The sequence below is a fragment of the Stenella coeruleoalba genome (genome assembly GCF_951394435.1).
Source record: "Stenella coeruleoalba genome assembly, chromosome: 21".
In the NCBI taxonomy this organism is placed as follows: Eukaryota; Metazoa; Chordata; class Mammalia; order Artiodactyla; family Delphinidae; genus Stenella; species Stenella coeruleoalba.
Window position 1 is genome coordinate 29,596,472 of NC_137167.1, and position 21,521 is coordinate 29,617,992.

General features: G+C 44.8%; 1 protein-coding gene across 1 annotated transcript in view; it reads left to right on the top strand.

The window, feature by feature from the left end:
* Window positions 1-21,521, top strand: part of MCPH1 (microcephalin 1) — a 101,181-nt gene that overhangs the window by 45,535 nt on the left and 34,125 nt on the right. Inside the window, exons 9-11 of the mRNA XM_079909494.1 lie at window positions 3,842-3,947; window positions 12,066-12,685; window positions 19,526-19,733. Of these exons, the coding sequence (XP_079765620.1) occupies window positions 3,842-3,947; window positions 12,066-12,685; window positions 19,526-19,733 (934 nt within the window). The remainder of the gene's footprint in view (window positions 1-3,841; window positions 3,948-12,065; window positions 12,686-19,525; window positions 19,734-21,521) is intronic.

The following is a 21,521-nucleotide window of genomic DNA, read 5'->3' on the forward strand; positions in this document are numbered from 1 at the left end:
TGAGACTGTCCTCAATTCCTTTCATTCTTTTTTCTTTATTCTGCTCTGTGGTAGTTATTTCCACTATTTTTTTTTTTTTTTTTAGCGGTACGCGGGCCTCTCACTGTTGTGACCTCTCCCGTTGCAGAGCACAGGCTCTGGACGTGCAGGCTCAGCGGCCATGGCTCACGGGCCCAGCTGCTCCACGGCATGTGGGATCTTCCCAGACCGGGGCACGAACCCGTGTCCCCTGCATAGGCAGGCGGACTGTCAACCACTGCGCCACCAGGGAAGCCCTGTTTCCACTATTTTATCTTCCAGGTCACTTATCCATTCTTCTCCCTCAGTTTTTCTGCTTTTGATTCCTTCTAGAGAATTTTAAATTTCACTTATTGTGTTGTTCATCATTGTTTGTTTGCTCTGTAGTTCTTCTAGGTCCTTGTTAAAAGTTTCTTGTATTTTCTCAATTTTATTTCCAAGATTTTGGATCATCTTTACTATCATTACTCCGAATTCTTTTTCAGGTAGACTGCCTGTTTCCTCTTCATTTGTTTGGTCTGGTGCGTTTTTACCTTGCTCCTTCATCTGTTGTGTGTTTCTCTGTCTTCTCATTTTGCTTACCTTACTGTGTTTGGGGTCTCCTTTTCACAGGCTGCAAGTTCGTAGTTCTTGTTGTTTTTGGTGTCTTTCCCCAGTGGCTAAGGTTGGTTCAGTGGGTTGTGTAGGCTTCCTGGTGGAGGGGACTAGTGCCTGTGTTCTGGTGGATGAGGCTGGATCTTGTCTTTCTGATGGGCAGGACTGTGTCTGGTGGCGTGTTTTGGGGTGTCTTGGAACTTATTTTGATTTTACGTGGCCTCTCTGCTAATGGATGGGGTTGTGTTCCTGGCTTGCTAGTTGTTTGGCATAGGGTGTCTAGCACTGGGGCTTGCTGGTCGTTGAGTGGAGCTGGGTCTTAGCGTTGAGATGGAGATCTCTGGGCGAGCTCTCGCCGATTGATATTATGTGGGGCTGGGAGATCTTTGGTGGACCTATGTCCTGAACTCGGCTCTCCCACCTCAGAGGCTCAGGCCTGACACCCCGCTGGAGCATGAAGACCCTGTCAGCCACATGGCTTTTGGGAAGTCTGAGGTCTTCTGCCAGAATTCAGTAGGTGTTTTCCAGGAGCTTTTCCTTGTGTAGATGTATTTTTGATGTATTTATGGGGAGGAAGATGATCTCCACGTCTTACTCCTCCGCCATCTGGAAGCCATGTCCCCTAGTCTTCATGGACCAAGTTTCTCTTAATAAATTTAATGGTTTTCTGAACTGTATGTTCTCGTGCTGCCTTCGCCTGGTTCTGCCTCCAGAGAGATCTTCCCTTAGTATCAAAAGTATCTCTTAATCCTGCTCATTTCCATGGGGTGAGGGAAGGTAGTGATTTAACTAATTGACTCTGAGAGGCGAGTGAGTTCACTTTCTCACCTTGATGTATCAGTATTTGATGATATCGATGACCCAGACAAATTTCTGAATGGGGAAAATTCAGGCAACATAACAATAATAAACAGGCTGGGGTTGTGAAGTTCTTTTTCTCTGTATTTGATCCTTTTTTGAAAATCGAGGCAGTGAATCACTTACATAATGAAGAATGAAAATGAGGGGAGAGAAAAGAGTCTAGGATCTATGACTGGTCCTGGACGATTGATAACACCCATCACCCTGGGATATGTCGAAGGAAGAACAGCTACAGGGTGGACCGTGGCACATCAGCCGAAATGTCTTGGGGGTGTTCATGATAGGTGTCCGTTAGGTGGTTGGGTTTATCAAGTTGCACCTCAGGTGGGAGGTCTTAGCAAGGGACATTGAGCTAGGATCCTTCAGTAAAGGATGACTTCATGGGCTATGGTGAGATCACCTTTGAGGCAATGACAGCCCACTTAAGGAGCAACCGTAGCAAAGAGTCTCCAAGAGGTAGGGAGCCAGGAAGATGGGGCCAATGTTTGCTCACTGATCTGCCTGTTCTCACCTTCCTTGGCACTCTCAGCTGCTTTGGGTTTACTGATGACACCCTTAAAGAGAACATATTAGTCAATGACTGTAGCTGTTGTGAAATGCTCTTTTAATGTAACCACATAAGAAATCATTTGCTTGTATCGTTTTGTGACTGCATGATTGTGAAAACATGTCATTAGCAATGTCAGTCTGTCTTAAGTTTTAAATGGCTGTAATGCGTAACCTGGATCTTTATGTCTACAAGGTGCTTTAAAGCCTGTTTCGTTGTTCTCAGCTAGAACTGAGGCAAAATGAGTGCAAGTGGGAAGCGTAGCATAGCTAGATCTTAGCACGAGCTGTTGTGTGCAGAATGTCCTTTCACGCGCCCTACGAACCCGTCCACTCCAAGTAAGATCTCTACTTAGCTAGCTGCAGCCATCGCCGGGGCTGGGCAGTCACCTGGGACTGAAATAGGACTGGGAGAGAAGTGAAACACAGGGAGAAATATAAGCTTGCTGGGGAGATGGTGGGATCAGCATGTGACTGGTTCGAGCCTCGAAGGAATCCAGTATTGGGGTGTATAGGTGGGTCAGGACCTGACCTTAAAAGATTTTGGGGGCCCAAGTTGAAGATAACTAGTTTGAATTCAGTGAAATACTTAAGCATTGTTGTTCTGCATTTTGTTTTCACTGAGCTAAAACCCCATTTTTGAAAGAAGAGTTAAAAGTTTCAAATCAGATCCTCCAAACTTAATTAGATCTGTTTTATCAGAGCATCCTATTTTATAGAAATATCTGCGCAACAGTCACTCTCATGTTACATGATTTTTAATTCCCGATGGCTCTTAAATCATTTTAGCCTTGTATCATGTTCATTTCTCTATGTCTACATTTTGTGTTGGGTTGTGAGCTCCCTAAGGGCGGAGACAGTATTTGTGTATCTTCGCATCTCTGGTGGGCGGCCCCTGAGCACTAGATATTTGTTGATAAGCCCGTCAGTGACAGAGGGGGATGACACGGAAGGTGGGTGTGTGGCACGGCAGTGGCCGGGACCTGAGCATCCCCGAGGCCGCTGTGTGCCCTTCGTGTCAAGGTGTGAATTCTCCTACTGAGACCGTGTAAGTGGTGGCTGGTACGCTTAGTCCTTCTTCAAAGTATCAACAAAGTCAGACATCAGGCAGACTATTTGGGGAGGAAAGAATGAGCGTAGGGAGCACAACGTAAAGTCGTAGCAGTGATGAATCAAACATTTCACACTGCACTGTTGGCTACTTAGGGTTTCTACACCGTTTAGCATCTGACGAGACTGGATTTCACGTGATGAATATCTTCTTTTTGGTTTGTGTGTCTTCATGACGAGAGATTGGTCTCAGGTGGAAGTCTGTGGGGAGTAAAATCACCGCCTGTCATTTGTAGATTGTAACCTGAAACTTTGTACCGAAGACTGTTGGCTGGAGTAACTCAGACTCACCCCAAAGCTAAGGTTACTTATTTCCTCTAATACAGAACTGCCTTCTCTGAGAAGCTGGGTTTTGGTCAGTATGTAAAAACCTAAGAATTGGAGTTTGAATAGTGCATGAGGTATAGGCATCATTTTGCATCATCACGGGATGCATGGGATTCTGTCGAACTGGTACATTTTCATGGGACAGGCACAGTTGTTTCTGACCCTTGAGTTAGTGAATTGCTTGGGATATTGGAGTGGAATAAACTGAATGTTCTAACTAGATCTCAACAAGCAAGGAGTATGCAATGTTTATTTTAAAAGGCTATACTTTCTTATTACCACAATGCATAAGTAAATTAATTAAAAGTTTTTTCTTCAGCTTAAGTTGCGTTAGTATTCAGTCCATGTAGAGTGCTAACTAATCTTCAACCCACTTGGGTTTTAGGTGTTAAAAGAGGACCAGCAAGGCATGATGTTTTGGATGGCTCATGGGACGGCTTCACGGATCTCGTCAGACCTCATGAGGAATCAAGGAAGAGAAAGGCCAGAAGGTTGGTGTGTGAAAATATTGTTTGAAATTTTCCGATGCTGAGGCATCATGATGATCTGCTCTGGGTTAATGAAACATAAACTCCTCTGCCCAGCTTGTATTTGATTTTTTTTTTTTTGTATTTGATTTTTAAAAATTAATTATGGGTGGATGTTGGGAAACTCTGACAATAAAACCAAGAACGTTGGTCACATTCAGGGCAGAGAGTTACTGTTGGTGGAGCAGGCCTCCTCTTGCCCCTTTGCCAGCGCATTTCTCGCTTGTAAAAATGCCGCCAGCTTCCCTCGAGCAGGGAAGGTTGGTCATGCCAGCAACTGCTGTTGTTCTGTAGTCTGAATAAACAGTCACTAGGTAGGAGGTGAAGAACCCAACCATCTTCCATTTGTGAGCTAATCATGGTTTGACCCGAAGCCATCGGAGGGAAAGGTTTTTGTACTGAGGCCCGGGCACCCACTTCTCCGTGGCTGCAGCCTCGGAACCCGGCTCTTTCTCTGAGGCTGTGTGGCGCTCTCATTGCCCTGGAGGCTTACTCGGATAATGTGGGGAGGGCTTTGCATTTGTTGATTCTTCAGCATCTACCCTCATTGCTGAACTTTTGAATTAGCCACTCATTATCTTGGTACAGCTTTTGTACCTGCCCCGTGGGTGACCCCGGTAGAGAGCTGGTGCCCTGCGGCTGCATTTAGGTTTTGTTGCCCTGTGTTCCAGTCTCCTTCCTAGTTGCAGCATGGCCACTTAATGTTTTTCCTTTGGAAAAATTAAGAAAAAACCTGTTCGGCATTCATTCCACTGATACTTATGAAGTGTGCGGTGCTATGTATGTCCTGCTCCTCCAGATGCGTTCCGTCAGTGCTGAAGGGAGTGATCACTGCTGGTTCGGTGTGAAAGAATCGCCTGGAGGACTTTTTTTCCCCAAACTCCTAATGTGCTTCTCACCACCCCCTCTTCCCCTTTGGTAAACATAAGCGTGTTTTCTACGTCTGTGAGTCAGCATTTTGTAAATAAATTCATTTGTGTCATGTTTTAGATTCCACATATAAGCGGTATCGTATGATATTTGTCTGTCTCTGTCTGACTTCATTTAGTATGCTAGTCTCTAGGTCCATCTGTGTTGCTGCAAATGGCATTATTTCATTCTTTTTTATGGCTGAGTAATATTCCATTATATATATGTATCGCATCTTCTTTATCCATTCATCTATTGATGGACATTCAGGTTGCTTCCATGTCTTGGCTATTGTAAATAGTGCTACCATGAACGTTGGGGTGCATGCATCTTTTCAAATTAGAGTTTTCTCTGGATATATGCCCAGGAATGGTAACTCTATTTTTAGTTTTTGAGGAACCTCCATACTGTTTTCCATAATAACTGCACCAGTTTACATTCCTACCAACGGTATAGGAGGGTTCCCTTTACTCCACACCCTCTCCGGCATTTATTACTTGTGGACTTTTTGATAATGGCCATTCTGACCAGTATGAGGCGATACCTCATTGTAGTTTTGATCTGCATTTCTCTAATAACTAGCGATGTTGTGCATCTTTTCATGTGCCTGTTGGCCGTCTGTGTGTCTTCTTTGGAGAAATGTGTATTTAGGTCTTCTGCCCCTGGAGGACTTTTTAAATGTGCAGATTCTCTGGTCCTACTTGAGACCCTCTGAGTTGGCATTTCCCAGGTGATGTTTACATCACAGCAATGAGCTGTGAAAGCCCCACATGGAGTAGAATCTCCTTCTTCACAAGAAAGAAACCGGTACTCAGGGCAGAAAATTCACCGTGGGTACCACATCTCCCTCAGGGCAGAACCTGGATCTACTGTCTTCCATGTGGCCTTCTTCCTAATCCATTTCTTATCCCCATTCACTGCACAGCCTTTTCTCTGATGTATCGAGAACTCGCCACGCCTGAGGGCAGTGGCCCCCAGCGTTGCCCCACATTGCAATCACCTGGGGATCTGAATTTTGTTAAGATTCCTGGCTCACACCCCCAGACAGCCTGATGTCATTACTATGGGGTGCCTCTTGGGCACTAGGATTTTTTAAAACTCCTGAGCTAATTCTAACATGAAGCAAAGTTTGGAAACCACTTTCGTGCCTTAGGGACTTTGTCTAGCATAGTTCAAACAAGTAATTTATCCTGGAAGAAGTTCTGTTTGTTTCTAAACACGTCTCATATAAACTGATTTTATTGTTCAGACTTGTAAAAAACAAAGACAAAAATTTAAAATCCTGATTTGTTTGCTTATGGGATAAGCGTTTTTAAATTTAGATACCAATATAGAGATGAATGGTCATGGTCTATCATTGCACAGGTTAAAACAAAGGACAATAGAAATTTCTTAAAATGCAATTTAAAAGTTTAAAGATACAGCTTCCTGGCAGTTTGAGATCTTGGAGTATGGGTGTGGGGAGTGGAGTTTATATTGTTATGTTATAGCAAGTCAGCAAAAACACTAAGTTTAGTTGACTGGTATTAAAAGTCTACCATGGAGCTGCACAAGGATTGTGAATTGGTGAATTAAATACAGGTCTCTGATCTGTAACTTACAAATATAATGTTAGTCTTGAGGGTTATGATAGTATCCAGTCATTCCCTTTTTTCCCTACCAAAACTGAGGTCTTACCTGCTTGTTTTTGTTCCTTATTAGGTTTCAAGACAACCTGTGTTAAACTGAAATTTCAGACTTTTTAACATAGTCACGTTTTTATGTATAAGTATATATAAGGGATTAGATTCCATCGAGCACAACAATTGTTGACATTTCCTAAAAAATATCTTGTAATTGGATTTTAATGTTGAGTAAAGCAACTTTACAGGAAATATCTTTCATCAGCTAATAATTAAAGCACGTGCCTCTACTGAAATGGAGAACTGTTGGGTCTAGAGTGTAGGATTGCATTTTTACATTTTCACATGGGAGCTAGCGTCCATGCTGTTTCCGTCAATATGAAAACTTTTTGAAGCGGATGTGTCCCAGGACCCTAGTGATCTTTTTAATCTTAAACTTGACGTAGCACCTACGGGTAATGTCCCTTCTGGGCAGCCCTGCAGAGCAGGCCTGTGAAGCTGTGAATTCTAAGTTCTGTGCTGTGTAACAGTGCAGTGTGGAAAGTGGGCAGCCTGTGGGTAGGGACCACAGCCTGGGTAGGAGGTGTGGCCTGGGAAGGATGCTGGTGCATCCAAAAAGATGCTGAAATCAGCCCCAGCAGGTTCTAAGTGAACTCTTCTCATTCTTGGTTTTCTGTAGTTTTGCTGCAACTCTCCCTGAGTGTTGCTTTTGTCACCAGCCTGCTGCAGGTCGCAGGTCTTTGGGTCTTCCATCTGCTTTGGAGAAGTCTCATTTCTCTTTCTTCCACTTCTGGAAATTCACTCACATGTGTTACCTGAGCCTTATGTATCCCATGCCTCGTGATTTTTCTATATTTCTATATTTCTCTCCTTTTTTATCTCCTTATTTCATTCTGGGTATTTTCTACTGATTTCCCTTTCACCTCTCCCTCTTTATATTATAGGTGTACTCTTATGATAAACCTATATATTGCATTTGAAAACTTCATTATTGTATTTTTCAGTTTTTGTTATTCTATTTGGATTTTTAAAAATTTCTAGCTTTCTGCCAAAATTATTAATTTTGTCTTTTATTTCTTTATGCATAATTAGCATATTTATTTTGAAATCTAAACCGGGTGACTGTTTTCTGGCTCCCTTAGTTTCTGTCTTTATTATCTGTTGTTTCTCTTAGTTTTCTGTCGTACGTTCCTCTAATATGTTTTATTATTTTGGGCATGTCTTCCTACCAGGAGTTGAGATGATCTGAGGCTGAGCCTCTCTCTCTGTGAGGCCAGCTCTCCCCTTGCTCACCTGAGGGTTTCTCTTCCTCCTGTGATTCACTGTCCTATCAGCTCAGCAGTGTCTCCGAATCGTGGGTTTGTGTCCGTCCAGCTTTACTAACTGTTCACGATGGGGAGGTTGTTCCGAACTACTTAGTCGATCCTTCCTGGAAATAATGGGTGAATTTTAATGGCCATTAAAACAGTTTTTTTCCCTCTAATTAGAGATGGGATAAATCCTTCTCTGAGAAAAGAACAATGAGAGACCAAGTCAGCAGAATTTTTCAGATGAACGTGCAAGTCATTGGTTGCAAAAGACACACTAACCATCTCTTAAAGAGGGAAAACAGATATAATTCAATAAAGAATTACAAAATCTCAGAGCTATAATTTCCATTAGTGATTATTTGGTTTAGTACCCACTTTTAGTGGGAAGAGTCATTTTGTACATCAGTGGGAAACTATCTTTTTTAGACTTATTACTTTTTTTTTTTTTTTTTGCGGTACGCGGGCCTCTCACTGTTGTGGCCTCTCCCGTTGCGGAGCACAGGCTCCGGACGTGCAGGCTCAGCGGCCATGGCTCACGGGCCCAGCCGCTCCGCGGCATGTGGGATCCTCCCGGACCGGGGCACAAACCCGCGTCCCCTGCATCGGCAGGCGGACTCTCAACCACTGCGCCACCAGGGAAGCCCAAGACTTATTACTTTTAACATATGCTTATAAATTCATTGAACCTTTTATATTTTGAGACTCCAGTTAAGCAATATCATCACCTCCATAATCTTAGCTTACAATACATGGGTCATTGACAAGGAAATCTATTTCTGCCATCTTTTCACAGGGAGAAATATAAAATGTTGACAGATCGTAGCCTGTCTTGTTAGTTGCTTGTTTAATATTGTCAGACATAGAACCTGAAGAAGATAAATATAACATTAATGCTAGTGATATGGTGAATACATATGAAAATGTGGGGTTTTTCCTCCAAAGTGTTTATTCTACTACTTCTGTTATTCTTGTTATTTTTGTTCAAATATTATTATCCTTAACAAAATTTTTCTTTTTTTAAAAAATTAATTAATTAATTAATTTTTGGCTGCATTGGGTCTTGTTGCTGCGCGCGGGCTTTCTCTAGTTGCGGCGAGCGGGGGCTGCTCTTCATTGCGGTGCACGGGCTTCTCACTGCAGTGGCTTCTCTTGCTGTGGAGCGCGGGCTCTAGGCGCGCAGGCTTCAGCAGTTGTGGCTCGCGGGCTCAGTAGTTGTGGCACGTGAGCTCAGTAGTTGTGGCTTGTGGGCTCTAGAGCGCAGGCTCAGTAGTGTGGTGCACGGGCTTAGTTGCTCCGCGGCATGTGGGATCTTCCCGGACCAGCGCTAGATCAAGTGCTTAAATGTCCAAGTTTCTTAAACAGAGCAGAAAGCAAATGAATAACGGTTTACATATGTTCCAAAAATTGCTTGTTCTCACATTTTTACTAGGATATGAGCCCTCTAGGACACGAGCTTTAATCTTTTAATACTCATCGTAATACAGTATGACACACAAAATTGGTGTTTAGTAAATATTTGCTGAGTGAATAAAGGCTGCACGAATTTCCCTTCTGCTTTTTGAGTTTATATCTTACACCATTTCTGGTGCTTCTAACCATCACACAGTGATGTTGTAATCATCATAGTATACCTCATTTCTTTTTGAATATTCTTCCTAAACGTGTGAAATGGCCTCGTATTAGTGAAAGAAGGAAGGTTTCCATTGCAGGACATTGTTGCCTCAAGCGTTGATTCCTGAGCCAGACTCCACTGTGTGGTGGTTCTGTCACACTGAACAAGTAGATTAGTATTTCTGTGCCTTTGCTTCCCTTTATATTAAACAGGCATAATAATAGCGCCAATCTCAAAGGGTTTGTGCTAATTAAATGAGTCGAAACCTGCAAAGAGCTGAGGATGGTAGATCCCTGATATTCATGGGCACTCAACAAAAGTTAGCTCTGTTTTCCAGCACAAATGTGGGTGAAGATGACATCCACATATGGACTCAAAGCAGACTGGGGGGGTCACTCTGCCACCCGCTTCCCTCGCCCCCCCAGAGACTGGCACGTGTCTGTAATGAAAATGACCCTCAAGGTTCCAGTATGGCCCAAACTATGTCTCTTCCTGGATTCATTGACCACAGTCATGCCTGGGCCAGAACGGCACCTCAGGGCATGGGGGGCAGGGAGAGCTGGGGTGCATTTTCGAGAAGCCCCCCACATGGTTCAGACGTGACGATCATCCCCCCAGGTGAGAACCTGTGTTGCAGGGTTAGATGGAGCCTCGTCTCTTTAGGTCTCTAGCGTGAAATCAACCCCCGTCGCCTTACCCGGAGGCAGACAGTGTGCGTTTCCCGGTCCCGGATCCCTGCTCTGGTGATTTGCTTCCCTCTCTCTTCTCATACCATTACAACTGCCTGAAAATACCCGGGCTCTCCTAGGAGACCTGCGTGAGGTGTACGTAACGTGCTCACTGTCGCTGCTCATCGTGGCCGTTCCTCAAGCACCGAGACCTCTTCCAGAAAGAGCTTTCCATCTCGCCATCGCGCGGAGGTGCTGCAGAGAACTCCCAGCGAGCCCTTGTTCGGAGGGCAGTAGGTTTGGAATCACAGCTTGTCCGGGTCGGGCTTCTCCGAAGAAGGAAGCTTGCAGCCGAGAGAAGGCAGAAGGGAGGCCACAGGGGCATGAGAAGATACGCTGGGCCGTGGGGCGGCTGTGGGGGCTCGAGCGCAGGTCCAGCCTGGGTGGGTGGGCTGTCTGGGGCAGGGGCCAGGAGGGCTGGGGAGACGGAAGCCTCCGGAATAAAGAAGTCGGGTGTCTGAGCCACGTTTTGTGTTCTTTTCCCCGGTGTCTCCTCTCCTCGGAAAGGTCCCTGAATGAGCCCTTCACAGCCCTGCTGGAGACTCCGCTGTTTCGTGAGTGTGCTTTACAGTCTGCAGTAATTCCAGGACTTGTCTCTTTGCCATGAGATAGTGTGCTTGGCTGCAAGCGTATAATCTGGTGGGCCGCTTTGTTTTTAAGTTTAACTTTCAAGTTCAAATAGCAGTGACTCATCCACATGACAGGTGATATTTATTTTGTTTCTTGACAGTTCCGCGCGAGCATGTTGTTACTACTCAGGGGAATTGGCACACTTCCTGGAGGATGACACCCTCTGTAACTTCCACGTAAATAACTCCATTGTTCAGACACCTCCTGCCCTCCACCGATGGGGCCTGTCTCCTGGGGGGGGCTTTGAAGACAGATAATTAGAGAGATGAGCTGGCAGAGACTGCAGGCACCCTAGATTTCGAGCACGGGTGTTTCAAGGATCCGCCATCCCTTCGATGAACCGTTTCTGGCAGAGCGCGCCCAGAGCTGGCAGTGGGGGCGCGGGAGTGTGTTGGTTATGCCAGGTGTCGCGCCCGCCCCCAGATGTGGCTCCGAAGCCCTGGGAACCCGCGGCCTCTCGGTGGTGTAGCAACTGCTTTTGGCTTTGTTAGCGTGTTGTTTTTTTCTTGTTGTGTATGAGAAGAAAATATTTATAGAGAAAACATTCAAAGAGCATCTTCAAGCGGCAGCACCTTTTCTTTACTGTATTTTCCGCGCCCCGTGGCTGCCGTTGTGCATGTTCTAAGGTGTGTGCTTCAGAAACCCTCAGGTGTGTCCCGTACGGGAGGTGCTTGGTGTGAGAGCTGCTGGGTTGGCGCTGAGGCCATTCACCTGAGCGCCCGCAGTCATCTTGGGCCACGTCAAGGTAGGGGCCAGGGTAGAGCCCCCCACCCCCTGCGGAGGTCACGAGGCCGAGAGAGGAAACTGCCAGAAATCCTGTTACCATCTTACGGTGGGCATTGGGCAGGCTGGGCCAATTTGAGAGGCACCTTCCAAATGTGAACAGTCACAGCTGCCGGTTCCTAAGGTCTAGCTTGCTAAGTAGGACCTTTGGGGGATGTTAGCCAAGCGATAGTAAACCACAGTAACCTAGCTTAGAAATGTCAAATTCATCTCTGTAAAATATGCAAAGCCTATGGGGGCTTCCCTGGAGGTCCAGCGGTTAAGACTTCGCCTTCCAATGCAGGGGGTGCCGGTCCCATTCCCGGTCGGGGAGCTGAGATCCCACCTGCCTGGCGGCCAAAAACCCGAAAACATACAACGGGAGCGACATTGTAACAAAGTCAATAAAGACTTCAAAACGGGTCCACGTCCAAAATAATCTTTAAAAAACATAAGCAAAACAGTAACTTGCCGAAGTAGCAAGCGTGAAACTTTAAAAAACCCATCAGAACGGCTTCTTTGGGAGTAAAGGAACTGAAGAGAAGGAAGAGAAAGACACGGGTGCACTCGGGTCCACCTCGGCCCCTGCCGCCCTCCCCGTGTAAATACTCATTCTTCACCGACAGCCGCGGCGCGGACCGTTCCTGCCTGCGAGTGGATTCCAGGTCCCCGGCCCCGCCCGGCTCCCCGGCTCACACCGGCTCTCTTCTCAGACCGCCCGTCCACGCTAACCGTGGTCGCTCTGCTTCTCGTAGCAGCAGCTGGTTTGGGAATATGACTCACTTCGGCCCAATGAGATGCGAAGGGAAGTCTTGCTGGGAGGTTCTGGAAAAAAGCCTCCTCTCACTTGAGCCAGCCCTGGGAAGAAAGCCCTCCGAGCTTTGTTATGGCTGGACGCGCCCGGGGGAAGGAACCGCGCAGCCCGAGGACCGGGCCAAAGAGCGGGCCCCGGGGAGGAGGCAGGAGGGGGCCCTCCGATCTCACGGCTTCTTCCCACTGACGTCAGAGGGATGTTGCGACAAGGGACCCAGCGCTGCGTCTGTGATGTTGCTAGGCTACGCCAGGACGCACACATACGGAGACGCAGTGCTGCACCCATGTGTCCACAGAGCTGGAGCTCACTTTAAACGTGGGTGGTTTTCCCAAGCAGGCTTTTCATGTCTGCTCTGGAGGAGCGGCGCTGGCCTCTCCAATCACAAGATATTTATTACTTCTTTCCTTAAGTCTCTTCAACTCTCTCGACTCGGGTTCAAAGTTATTGCTTTCCAAATAATACTTAAGAATATGAATTATTGGATATTAGCAGTTAAAAAAAGAAATAAAAACAGCATTATTCAGATGGAAAGGAGTTAAATGGAAGAATGACAGATGAAACCACAACTCAAAATCAATGAGGCATTATTATAGACTGTTAGAAAATAAAATAGGACGCATTTCAAATAGATTTTGTCACATGCTTTTGTGGCTTTTGGATATGAGTTCAGATTTAGTTCATCTGTCAGTGGTGAGTCGGTGTAGCGTACAATGGCTGTGAAACGGGGCAGCCTGGCCTGGAGGGGTCCTTACTCTGGTCTTCATCATCAGTGACTTTAGTTTCAAAAACTGCCCCTTCTGAACTTATGCTATCTTATTTTTCTGCAGAAATGTCTTCTGCTCTTCACTTCTGAATAAATTCACGAGTTAAAATCCAATTCTGTTCATTTTAAAAAAGGCTCTGAAATCTTTCTCAGCGTTGATCAGATTGCAGCTTTTTTCTTTGCTTCTGGTATTTTTTACCATGTCCCTCCAGCTCCTCGGGTGAAGTTTGAAGACAAAGGTGGGGCAAAAGATGGGAAACTAGGAATCAAAAACTGCGGAGGAGGGTGCGGCCGTGGTGGGAGCCCAAAGCACCAGGGCCGGAGGGGAGAGGGGTGTGTCTTTTTGTCTTTTCTTTCTTTCTTTTTCTTTCTTTCTTTCTTTTTCTTTCTTTCTTTCTTTCTTTCTTTCTTTCTTTCTTTCTTTCTTTCTTTCTTTCTTTCTTTCTTTCTTTCTTTCTTTCTATTTTTATATTGGAGCATAGTTCATTAGCAGTGTTATGTTAGTTTCAGGTGTACAGCAAAGTGTGTCTTTGTCTCAAAGTAAAAGGTCTAGCCTGGACATCCCATGAAATTGCATGTTTTCCCCCAAATCTACCCCTCTTGTTTCCTAAGGGCCAGACTTGGTGAGTTTAGGGTATATTGAGAGTATATGGTGAAGGAACTTATGCCCTTCACCGGACCTGAACAATGAGAGCAAGTTTCTTTCAAAGGCCACATGGCAGGGGTCGATCCCTGAAGCCAGTCCTTGTCTGCCTACTGGTGATGGGCAGGGGATGAGAGCCAGGCTCAGGCCAGCCATCTGCCCCTGCCCTCCTGGACACTCTGTATGTCCCTTCTCCCTCCACGCGCCCCATGGACTCAGATTCGCACGTCATTCGGCGGGTTGTCATTTGTTCAGGTAGGGGGTCCCAGGGTGAGCCTGTGTGAGCCCCTTGGAGCTGCCCTCTCCCCAGCCCCTTTCCCCTTCATGCTCTTCCTTCCCTTCTAGAACACTAAGATGACCTGGGCTCCTGCTTCCTTTCCTTGCTCTGGCACCGTTTCTCCATGAAACTGGTTCCCTTGAGTGGAAAATGGATTGCATAAAAACAAGACGGGGCACTCTCGGTGTCTTGGTCTGCTCAGGCTGCTGTAATGGAATTCCACAGACTGGATGGTTTATAAACAACACTTCTGGAGGCTGAAGTCCAAGATCAAGGCCCAGCCTTGGGTCCTCATACAACAGAAAGGACGAGGCAGCTCTCAGGGGTCCCTTTAATAAGAGCATTAATCCCACTCATGAGGGCTTCACCCTCAGAAACTAATCACCTCCCAAAGGCCCCACCTCCTAACACCATCACCTTGGGGTTAGGATTCCAACATAGGAACTTGGGGGGCACAGACATTCCGTCCACAACAGTGTGCTCCTTGATATTAGGGCTTCATTGCCTCTAGTCCCCCATACGTTCAGGGCCAGGAGATGGGTAGACGCGTAGACCCCTGGGAGTTTCAGTGTTAGATGTTAAGTTTGTTAGATAAAGATCTTAATAAGTGAGGTGATATATGTGTATTTTTTAAACAGATTGGGTATTGATGCATAGCTCAAATATACATTTTCTCTATGCTTGTTTTTTGTACTATAAACATTCATCTTTATCCAACATATGAGTATTCAAAACTGATACTGACGCTTTACTGATCAGTTCTATTATTGCATTGTTCGAGAACATTTAGAGAGGTATTACCTTTTTTAGAAAAATACTCTGAATATTAAAAGTCTCTATAATTCTCTGGAAAAAAAGATATAAGGAAGGGACAATTAAGTTACAAATAGATTCACATAAGAACGTTAAAGATTTCTGCCCCGATGTCCTGCAGTGAACCCAGCTTCAGAGGGTAGACTTTATCATCAAATTAAAAAGGGGGGGAGGGATATCAACAGTATGAAGGACACATCTAGTGAGCTGCTTATTTTAAAAAGCTGAGATCTCGGGCTTCCCTGGTGGCGCAGTGGTTGAGAGTCTGCCTGCCGATGCAGGGGACACGGGTTCGTGCGCCGGTCCGGGAAATTACCACATGCCGTGGAGCGGCTGGGCCCATGAGCCATGGCCGCTGAGCCTGCGCGTCCGGAGCCTGTGCTCCGCGACGGGAGAGGCCACAACAGTGAGAGGCCCAAAGCTGGGATCTCTTGTATCCATGGATTGAGTCTTTCTGAAGACACTTAAATGATGTAGCTGCCAGGGATCTAGATAATAGAATATCCTCAGGATGTGATTTGAAGACTTTCTAGAATTTGTTTTGTTCTATTTGATTTGCTCATTTTTACTTTTCTCTATAGTCAAAATTTATGCAAACATGTTATTCTGGCAGTGCCCGTGTATCTAGATGGGCTTATATTAGTAGTGAACGAAATCAGTAATTTCGGCAAATGTGTGGATTATCTCTTCACTTCTTTTTTTAGGAGAAGCATGTCTGCTGTTTACTTATGAAATGGTACCTAAAGCCAAAATATTTCAAAGAATGTTTTATTTTTAAAGTTTCTTTTTTATCACTAATAAAACAAGTACATTTGTTTAATTTGACCTCCCTTTGATCTTATTAAAACAGAATCAACTAGGTTATTTCCCAAATATTCATCTTCAACACCCCCCCCCACTCACCACTTTAGAACTTCCAGAAAATGCTTTTGCTAAAATTAAGTACAGCGTTTCATATTTGTGAGTTGTTCCTCACTGGTTAGTGGATTATTTCACATGATTACCTCTCAGTGTTTGCTTTGATTACCTTTTGTTACTGCATAGCTGTATTTGGACAAGTGTTTTCCTTTTAAGGGACAGGGTGCTATGTTTTCTTTTTTCACGAACAAACAACAATGTTAAAAACAAAAAAGGGTTGTTTTTCTTCTTTGTAATGGACACTCTATAATAGAAAACCTGAAATGCTTAGCCGTGCTTAACCGTGAGTAGATGTGAGCAGAGTAAGAGTGGGAAGGTTACATTTTATATTAATATACTGCAAATGATAAGATAAAGGTTTCCACTTTTCTCGAGGTCGTCCATATAATACAGTTTCATTGTATTTTTTTCATTGGTGAGGTCTTCATGCTTATAACCAAAGTGTTAAGATACATGCATTATGCTTCTGTTTCTTCTCATGTCTGATGGATGCAACTAAACCCATGGATAACCCATGAATACAAGTAAACTTCCTGGACATCCAAGCCATGTCCCGCTAGTGGCAGTGCTGGAAGACATCAGAGGTTGCACCTTGAATTGTCTGGTGGTTTTGTTAACTTACCATCATAAGCTATAGCAGATGATGAAAGAGTTCTTATGTCGTCTCAAAAATAAGGAGAAAATCGGTGGTACCTCCCACAAGACATATAAACTGAGGGGTATCATCTCCACCGTCCTATTAAGAACTAGGAAAAGTCTTCCCTCTGTGAACTCATACCATTTCCAAGTGATTTGTCTTATTCTGAATGTTGGTCTCCCAAGTGACATCTGGTGCATCCGTACAGACTACTCTCAGATTCCCAAAGGAGCCATTTTCTGTCCCATCCATTTCCTTGCGTACTTATCCTCCTGTCTAGGCCATCCTGTCCTACCCTACCTGCCGAACTCCTTCTCCCCCTCCAAGCCTTAGCGTGGTCACATTTTCCTTCAGGATTTCCTGACCACTTTCCCCCTTCAGGCAGACAGTTTTCTTCCCTTTGTACTCTCAACTATACGTATATCTGATGATACCTGTAATTTGACTGGATTATAATCTATATCAAAAAGCTTGTCACCCTCGTAAGGGCGGGAATCATTGTTCTTTGTATCTCTGGTGTCTGGTTTTGTGCTTGATAGATTATTCTGGCTTATTTAGTATTTATTGACTAAATGAATATTTGGTATCTGACTATATTCCTTCTTAAGGATAGGATCATTCTGTTTCCATTAATTATTCAAGGATTTCCTCATGTTTTCATGGGTTTATATTCAAAACTGACCAAAGAGGACAAACTTGACATTTGAAATTAAAACACTTCAGTAGAAGAGCTAATGAGACAATTGCGTCTTGGGTATTCACAGCCTTTCTCAAAACTCTGTTCCCAGGCAGTTAAAACGAAAGTGTAGCAGTTGTGAGAGACAAAATGCACCGGAAATTAGGGAGCTGGTTGTATTCAGACTGCCATTCTTTAATGGGGAACACTCAAGGGAAGGAGAGGGCTGGGGTCTCACAGAGCTGGGTGAACAAGGGCGTCGCTAGGGGTCTTTGGGAACAAAGACAAGAATGAAGATGGTCTCATCTGAGTCAGTGGAGGAAGAGAGGTGGTGCAGGTCGTGGAGAGCAGAGTGGTCCTTTGGGGTTAGCCTTTTCAGACACGAGGGTGGTGTGTTTCTAGCCAGCACTATTTCCCAGAAGCTCAGGGCTCGGGTTCCACGTTCTCAGTCCCAGAGCAAAGGATGTGGTTCCTCAGCAAAGAACTTGGAAGTGATCGTAAACCTTCTGAGTGAGGCAAAGCTGGGTCTCATGGTCTCCAGGGGATTCCTGCTGGTGTTGGTTCCCTCTGTTGATGGCAAATGTTGGTTGCTTTAGGGTCCTGGATAGCAGACGTTGTAAAAGAGGGATTCCTAAAGTAAAAAGGAGCAAAACAAATTGATGTAGAAGGTTGTATTATAGTGAAGACTCAGGAGCTGAGCCCCGAGGGGCCTGCTCTAGGGGGTCTCAGGGTTGCTGGAGGAGCATCTGTTGGTTTTGCAGGACAGCTTGTCAAGTGTCCTGAGGGTCTCGAGCGAGGCTGCCCACAGGCATGGTTACCTCTCGCACAAAAGCATGTGCCGGACCATCCTGTGGCCTGTCCAGAGAGGACCCTGCCCACCTGAGGTCATGTTGCTGGGCTGCAGTGCCCAGGGCTCCTTCAGGTCCTGGGGAGAAGTGCCAGCTGCAGGTTAACTGGAGTCCAGGTGGGGGGTCTGGGCAGACTGGTGCCAGCTCCTGCTGGTGCCAAGACATTAGTTGAAGGGCCTGTAGCGAGATAGTGAAGGAAACCCGGAGAACTGGCTGTTTGGGCAGGGGAACAGGATCTGGGCCAGTATGCAGATAGGGCCAGAGGAAGAGGAAGTCAAGTAAATCTCTACCAGACGAAACAGAGTTTTCACCTGCGTCAGGTCCCTGCAGTCTACACAGAGGTACAGAATAACTCAGCGAACACGGCTAGAATCTGAAGTCCTGGAATGGGGTGCTGTAAACAGCGCAGAGTTTCCCATAGAAACAACATTTTTTCCTATAGTCCCTCCCCCAATAATCAAAGAAAGATTATTTATGATCACAGAATAAGGCTGGTCTCGTTAGCTGTGTTTACATAGGTGCAGCAAGAATGGTAACTTACCGTCTAGGCCTTAGGTTTGATTTGCAGGATGTTTTCCTAAGGAATCTTAGATTGTAGCATTTAAAAGCCTCCTGGGGCAGGGAAGCCAAGCCAAGGGCTGCTTGTCAGATTTCACCTGCAGTGCCTGTAAATTTGGGTGAATTGCTTTCTTCTGAGGTCCCCACTGTGGCCTGTCCTTCTTGGGCCTGCTGCAAAGTTACTCCCTTACTCTGAGATCCCGGTAAGCCAGGGACCAGGCTCGTCATAAATAAGCTACAAGGATATATTGTACAGCACAGGGAATATCGCCAATGTTTTATAATAACTTTAAGTGGAGTATAATCTATAAAAATTTTGAATCACTGTTTTGTAACCTGAAACTAATATAATATTGTAGATCAACTATATCCCAATTTAAAAAAAAATAAGGAAATCAAAAAAAATTTTTTTAAAGAATACTTTTTTTTAGCGCTGTTTAAAATACTGAGAGTTCAATTTCCTTAACATTTGAGAACTTTAGGAATATTCAGTTTATAGGCAACTTATTTCTAAGTCAAGAGCTTCTTTAAGAGATTTTATAATCTCAGTTGGTAACATCTCAGGATGCTTTTCTCAGGATGAGGGGGGGGGGGAGAATGGCCTTTCTGAATTACAGGCACGTGCGCGCACACACACACACAGAGCATGTAATTTCAATTTTAAAATTTCACTCATAGCTCAAAATTTCTCTCATGGCATAAACACAGAAATACAAAATTCAGTCCAGATATCTCCTTCCTTGTGGCATGAAATTCTTAATAGTTTTGAGCTGAAGGTAGAAAAATAAACAGAAAAAACTAAGAAGGCAGATTCTCTGTCATCTATCAGGCAACAAAGACAAGATCTCTGTGAACCATCAACCAGTTTATGGTGATCAGACCATGAAACCAAAAGAAGCTGGCACCAGAGTGAACACTCAGAAAGAATAAAAATCAAATTCTTACCACGGTATCAATGGACAAGAATCTGGACTTCAGGACAGGATCTGGACTTAACACTGGGACCCTGGGTAAACACTCAGGAAAGGTGCACAAGGACACCTTCAGCCCTGGTTACCTGGGTGGGGAGATGGGACCAGTCCCTTCCAAGTCACAGCACCAGAGCCATGAAAATGGGAATGCACAAGACAATGAAGATCATTCTATTCAGACTCATGTAATAGGGAGCATGTTCACTAATGAAGAACATTGCAAAGAAAAGGCAGGGGGCCTGGGGCTCTACAGAGACAGGTAAACCAGGGGGTCATCAGCAAGTCTCATGGGAATCATGGGGAGGATGGAGGAGGGCTTTTCTGAGTCACTGAGGAAGAGTGTTGGTGGGTCCTGTCTCGGAGTAAGGAGAGTGCAGTGTGGTCCTTTCAATTATGCTTTTCTAAGAACATAACAGGGTGGGAAGAGCTCTTTACCAGTGTTCTAGGTTCTGGGGCACAGGGATCAGATAAAGTTCAAGTTTGTTATGGAGAATCAACTTTGAATAGACTGGGAATGCATCTTATAGGACAGGTAGATCCAGATCTCAGTCTTAAAGAACTATTTAATTTTTCAACACTGAATATGGTTGGTTCTAATAAATGTTAGCTGGTCTTTCTTGGTCTTTTCCAATAATTTTAAATAAGATATACTTTTATTAGATTTGTATGCTATGAATATCACCTTACATACAGATTTCATGGCCGGGGTGGAGGAGGGTCAGGTTATCATCATTAACAGAGAAAAAAGTGGCTGAACTTTCTCCCCATTTTTATCACCTTCATTGAAATGTGACATGTAGCAAAGGTTACATAGATAAAGGACTAACTTAAGAAGTGGCTTGGGATTTCCCTGGTGGCACAACGGTTAAGAATCCGCCTGCCAATGCAGGGGACATGGGTCCGGGAAGATCCCACATGCCGTGGATCAACTAAGCCCGTGCGCCACAACTACTGAGCCTGCGCTCTAGAGCCCACGAGCCATAACTACTGAAGCCTGTGCGCCTAGAGCCTGTGCTCTGCAACAAGAGAAGCCACCTCAATGAGAAGCCCACGCACCGCAACGAAGACCCAATGCAGCCAAAAATAAATAAATAAAATAAATAAATTTGTTTTTTAAAAAACGAAATGGCTTGTATTCTCATGATATTACACACTGTGAAGGTTATAATTTGCAAAGCTGCTAGGATTAATATTTGCTCTCAACACAATTATTAATCACGTAGCACCCTAGGGGTAATTCATTGTCTCGTTTCTTAGATGAGACATGTGAGGTAAGGAAAGGCCAAGCGGCCTGTCAAATACGAAATTGCTAACAAGTGAGCTGCAAAAAGTTGTCCTGAATTGCAGTCTTATTCTGGGTCTACTAGCATCTGATTGTATTTCTTATGCTTCATATATTCTTTTTGTATAATTGACTGTTATAAGGTATTTTCCAGTAGTGATAGCATTCTAAGAGGAGGAAAAATACCTTGACTTTTGCGTATAGAAATTTTATTCCACTCAACAGAGCATGCTGAATGCTTGCTACACTTCAAGTACTATAAGGGATAATGTGATACTTGACCTTTTGAGTTGTTTTTGCAATAGTCATATGCCTTGCCAGTTAACAAAATATTCACCTGAATAATAGTTTAAACTTTTTTCTTATAAAAGTTTTCAAACAGAAATAAAGGGATAGATTGTACACTTGTTATCGAACCAAACTTGGGTCCACTCACCCACCATGTAGCAAAGCCAATTTACTGACGCTAGGCTGTGGTGAGGGAAAGTCCAGCACCTGTTGCAGGGCCCAGCAAAGAGAACATGCTCGGAGGACCCGAGCTGCCCGATGGCTTTCAGAGAAGGGCTTTTAAAGGCAGCATTTGGGAGGAGGGCTGCAGGATGCATGGCCTTCTTTTGATTGGTTGGTGGTGAGGTAACAGGGTGGTAGTTTAGGAGTCTTAATCACCAGCCTTCTGGTTCCAGCCAGTCTGGGGTCTAAGTGCTTGTGCTCAGCATGTGGTCACCATCCTCCACCTGGGTGGAGGTGGGAGGGGTCTTAGTTCTT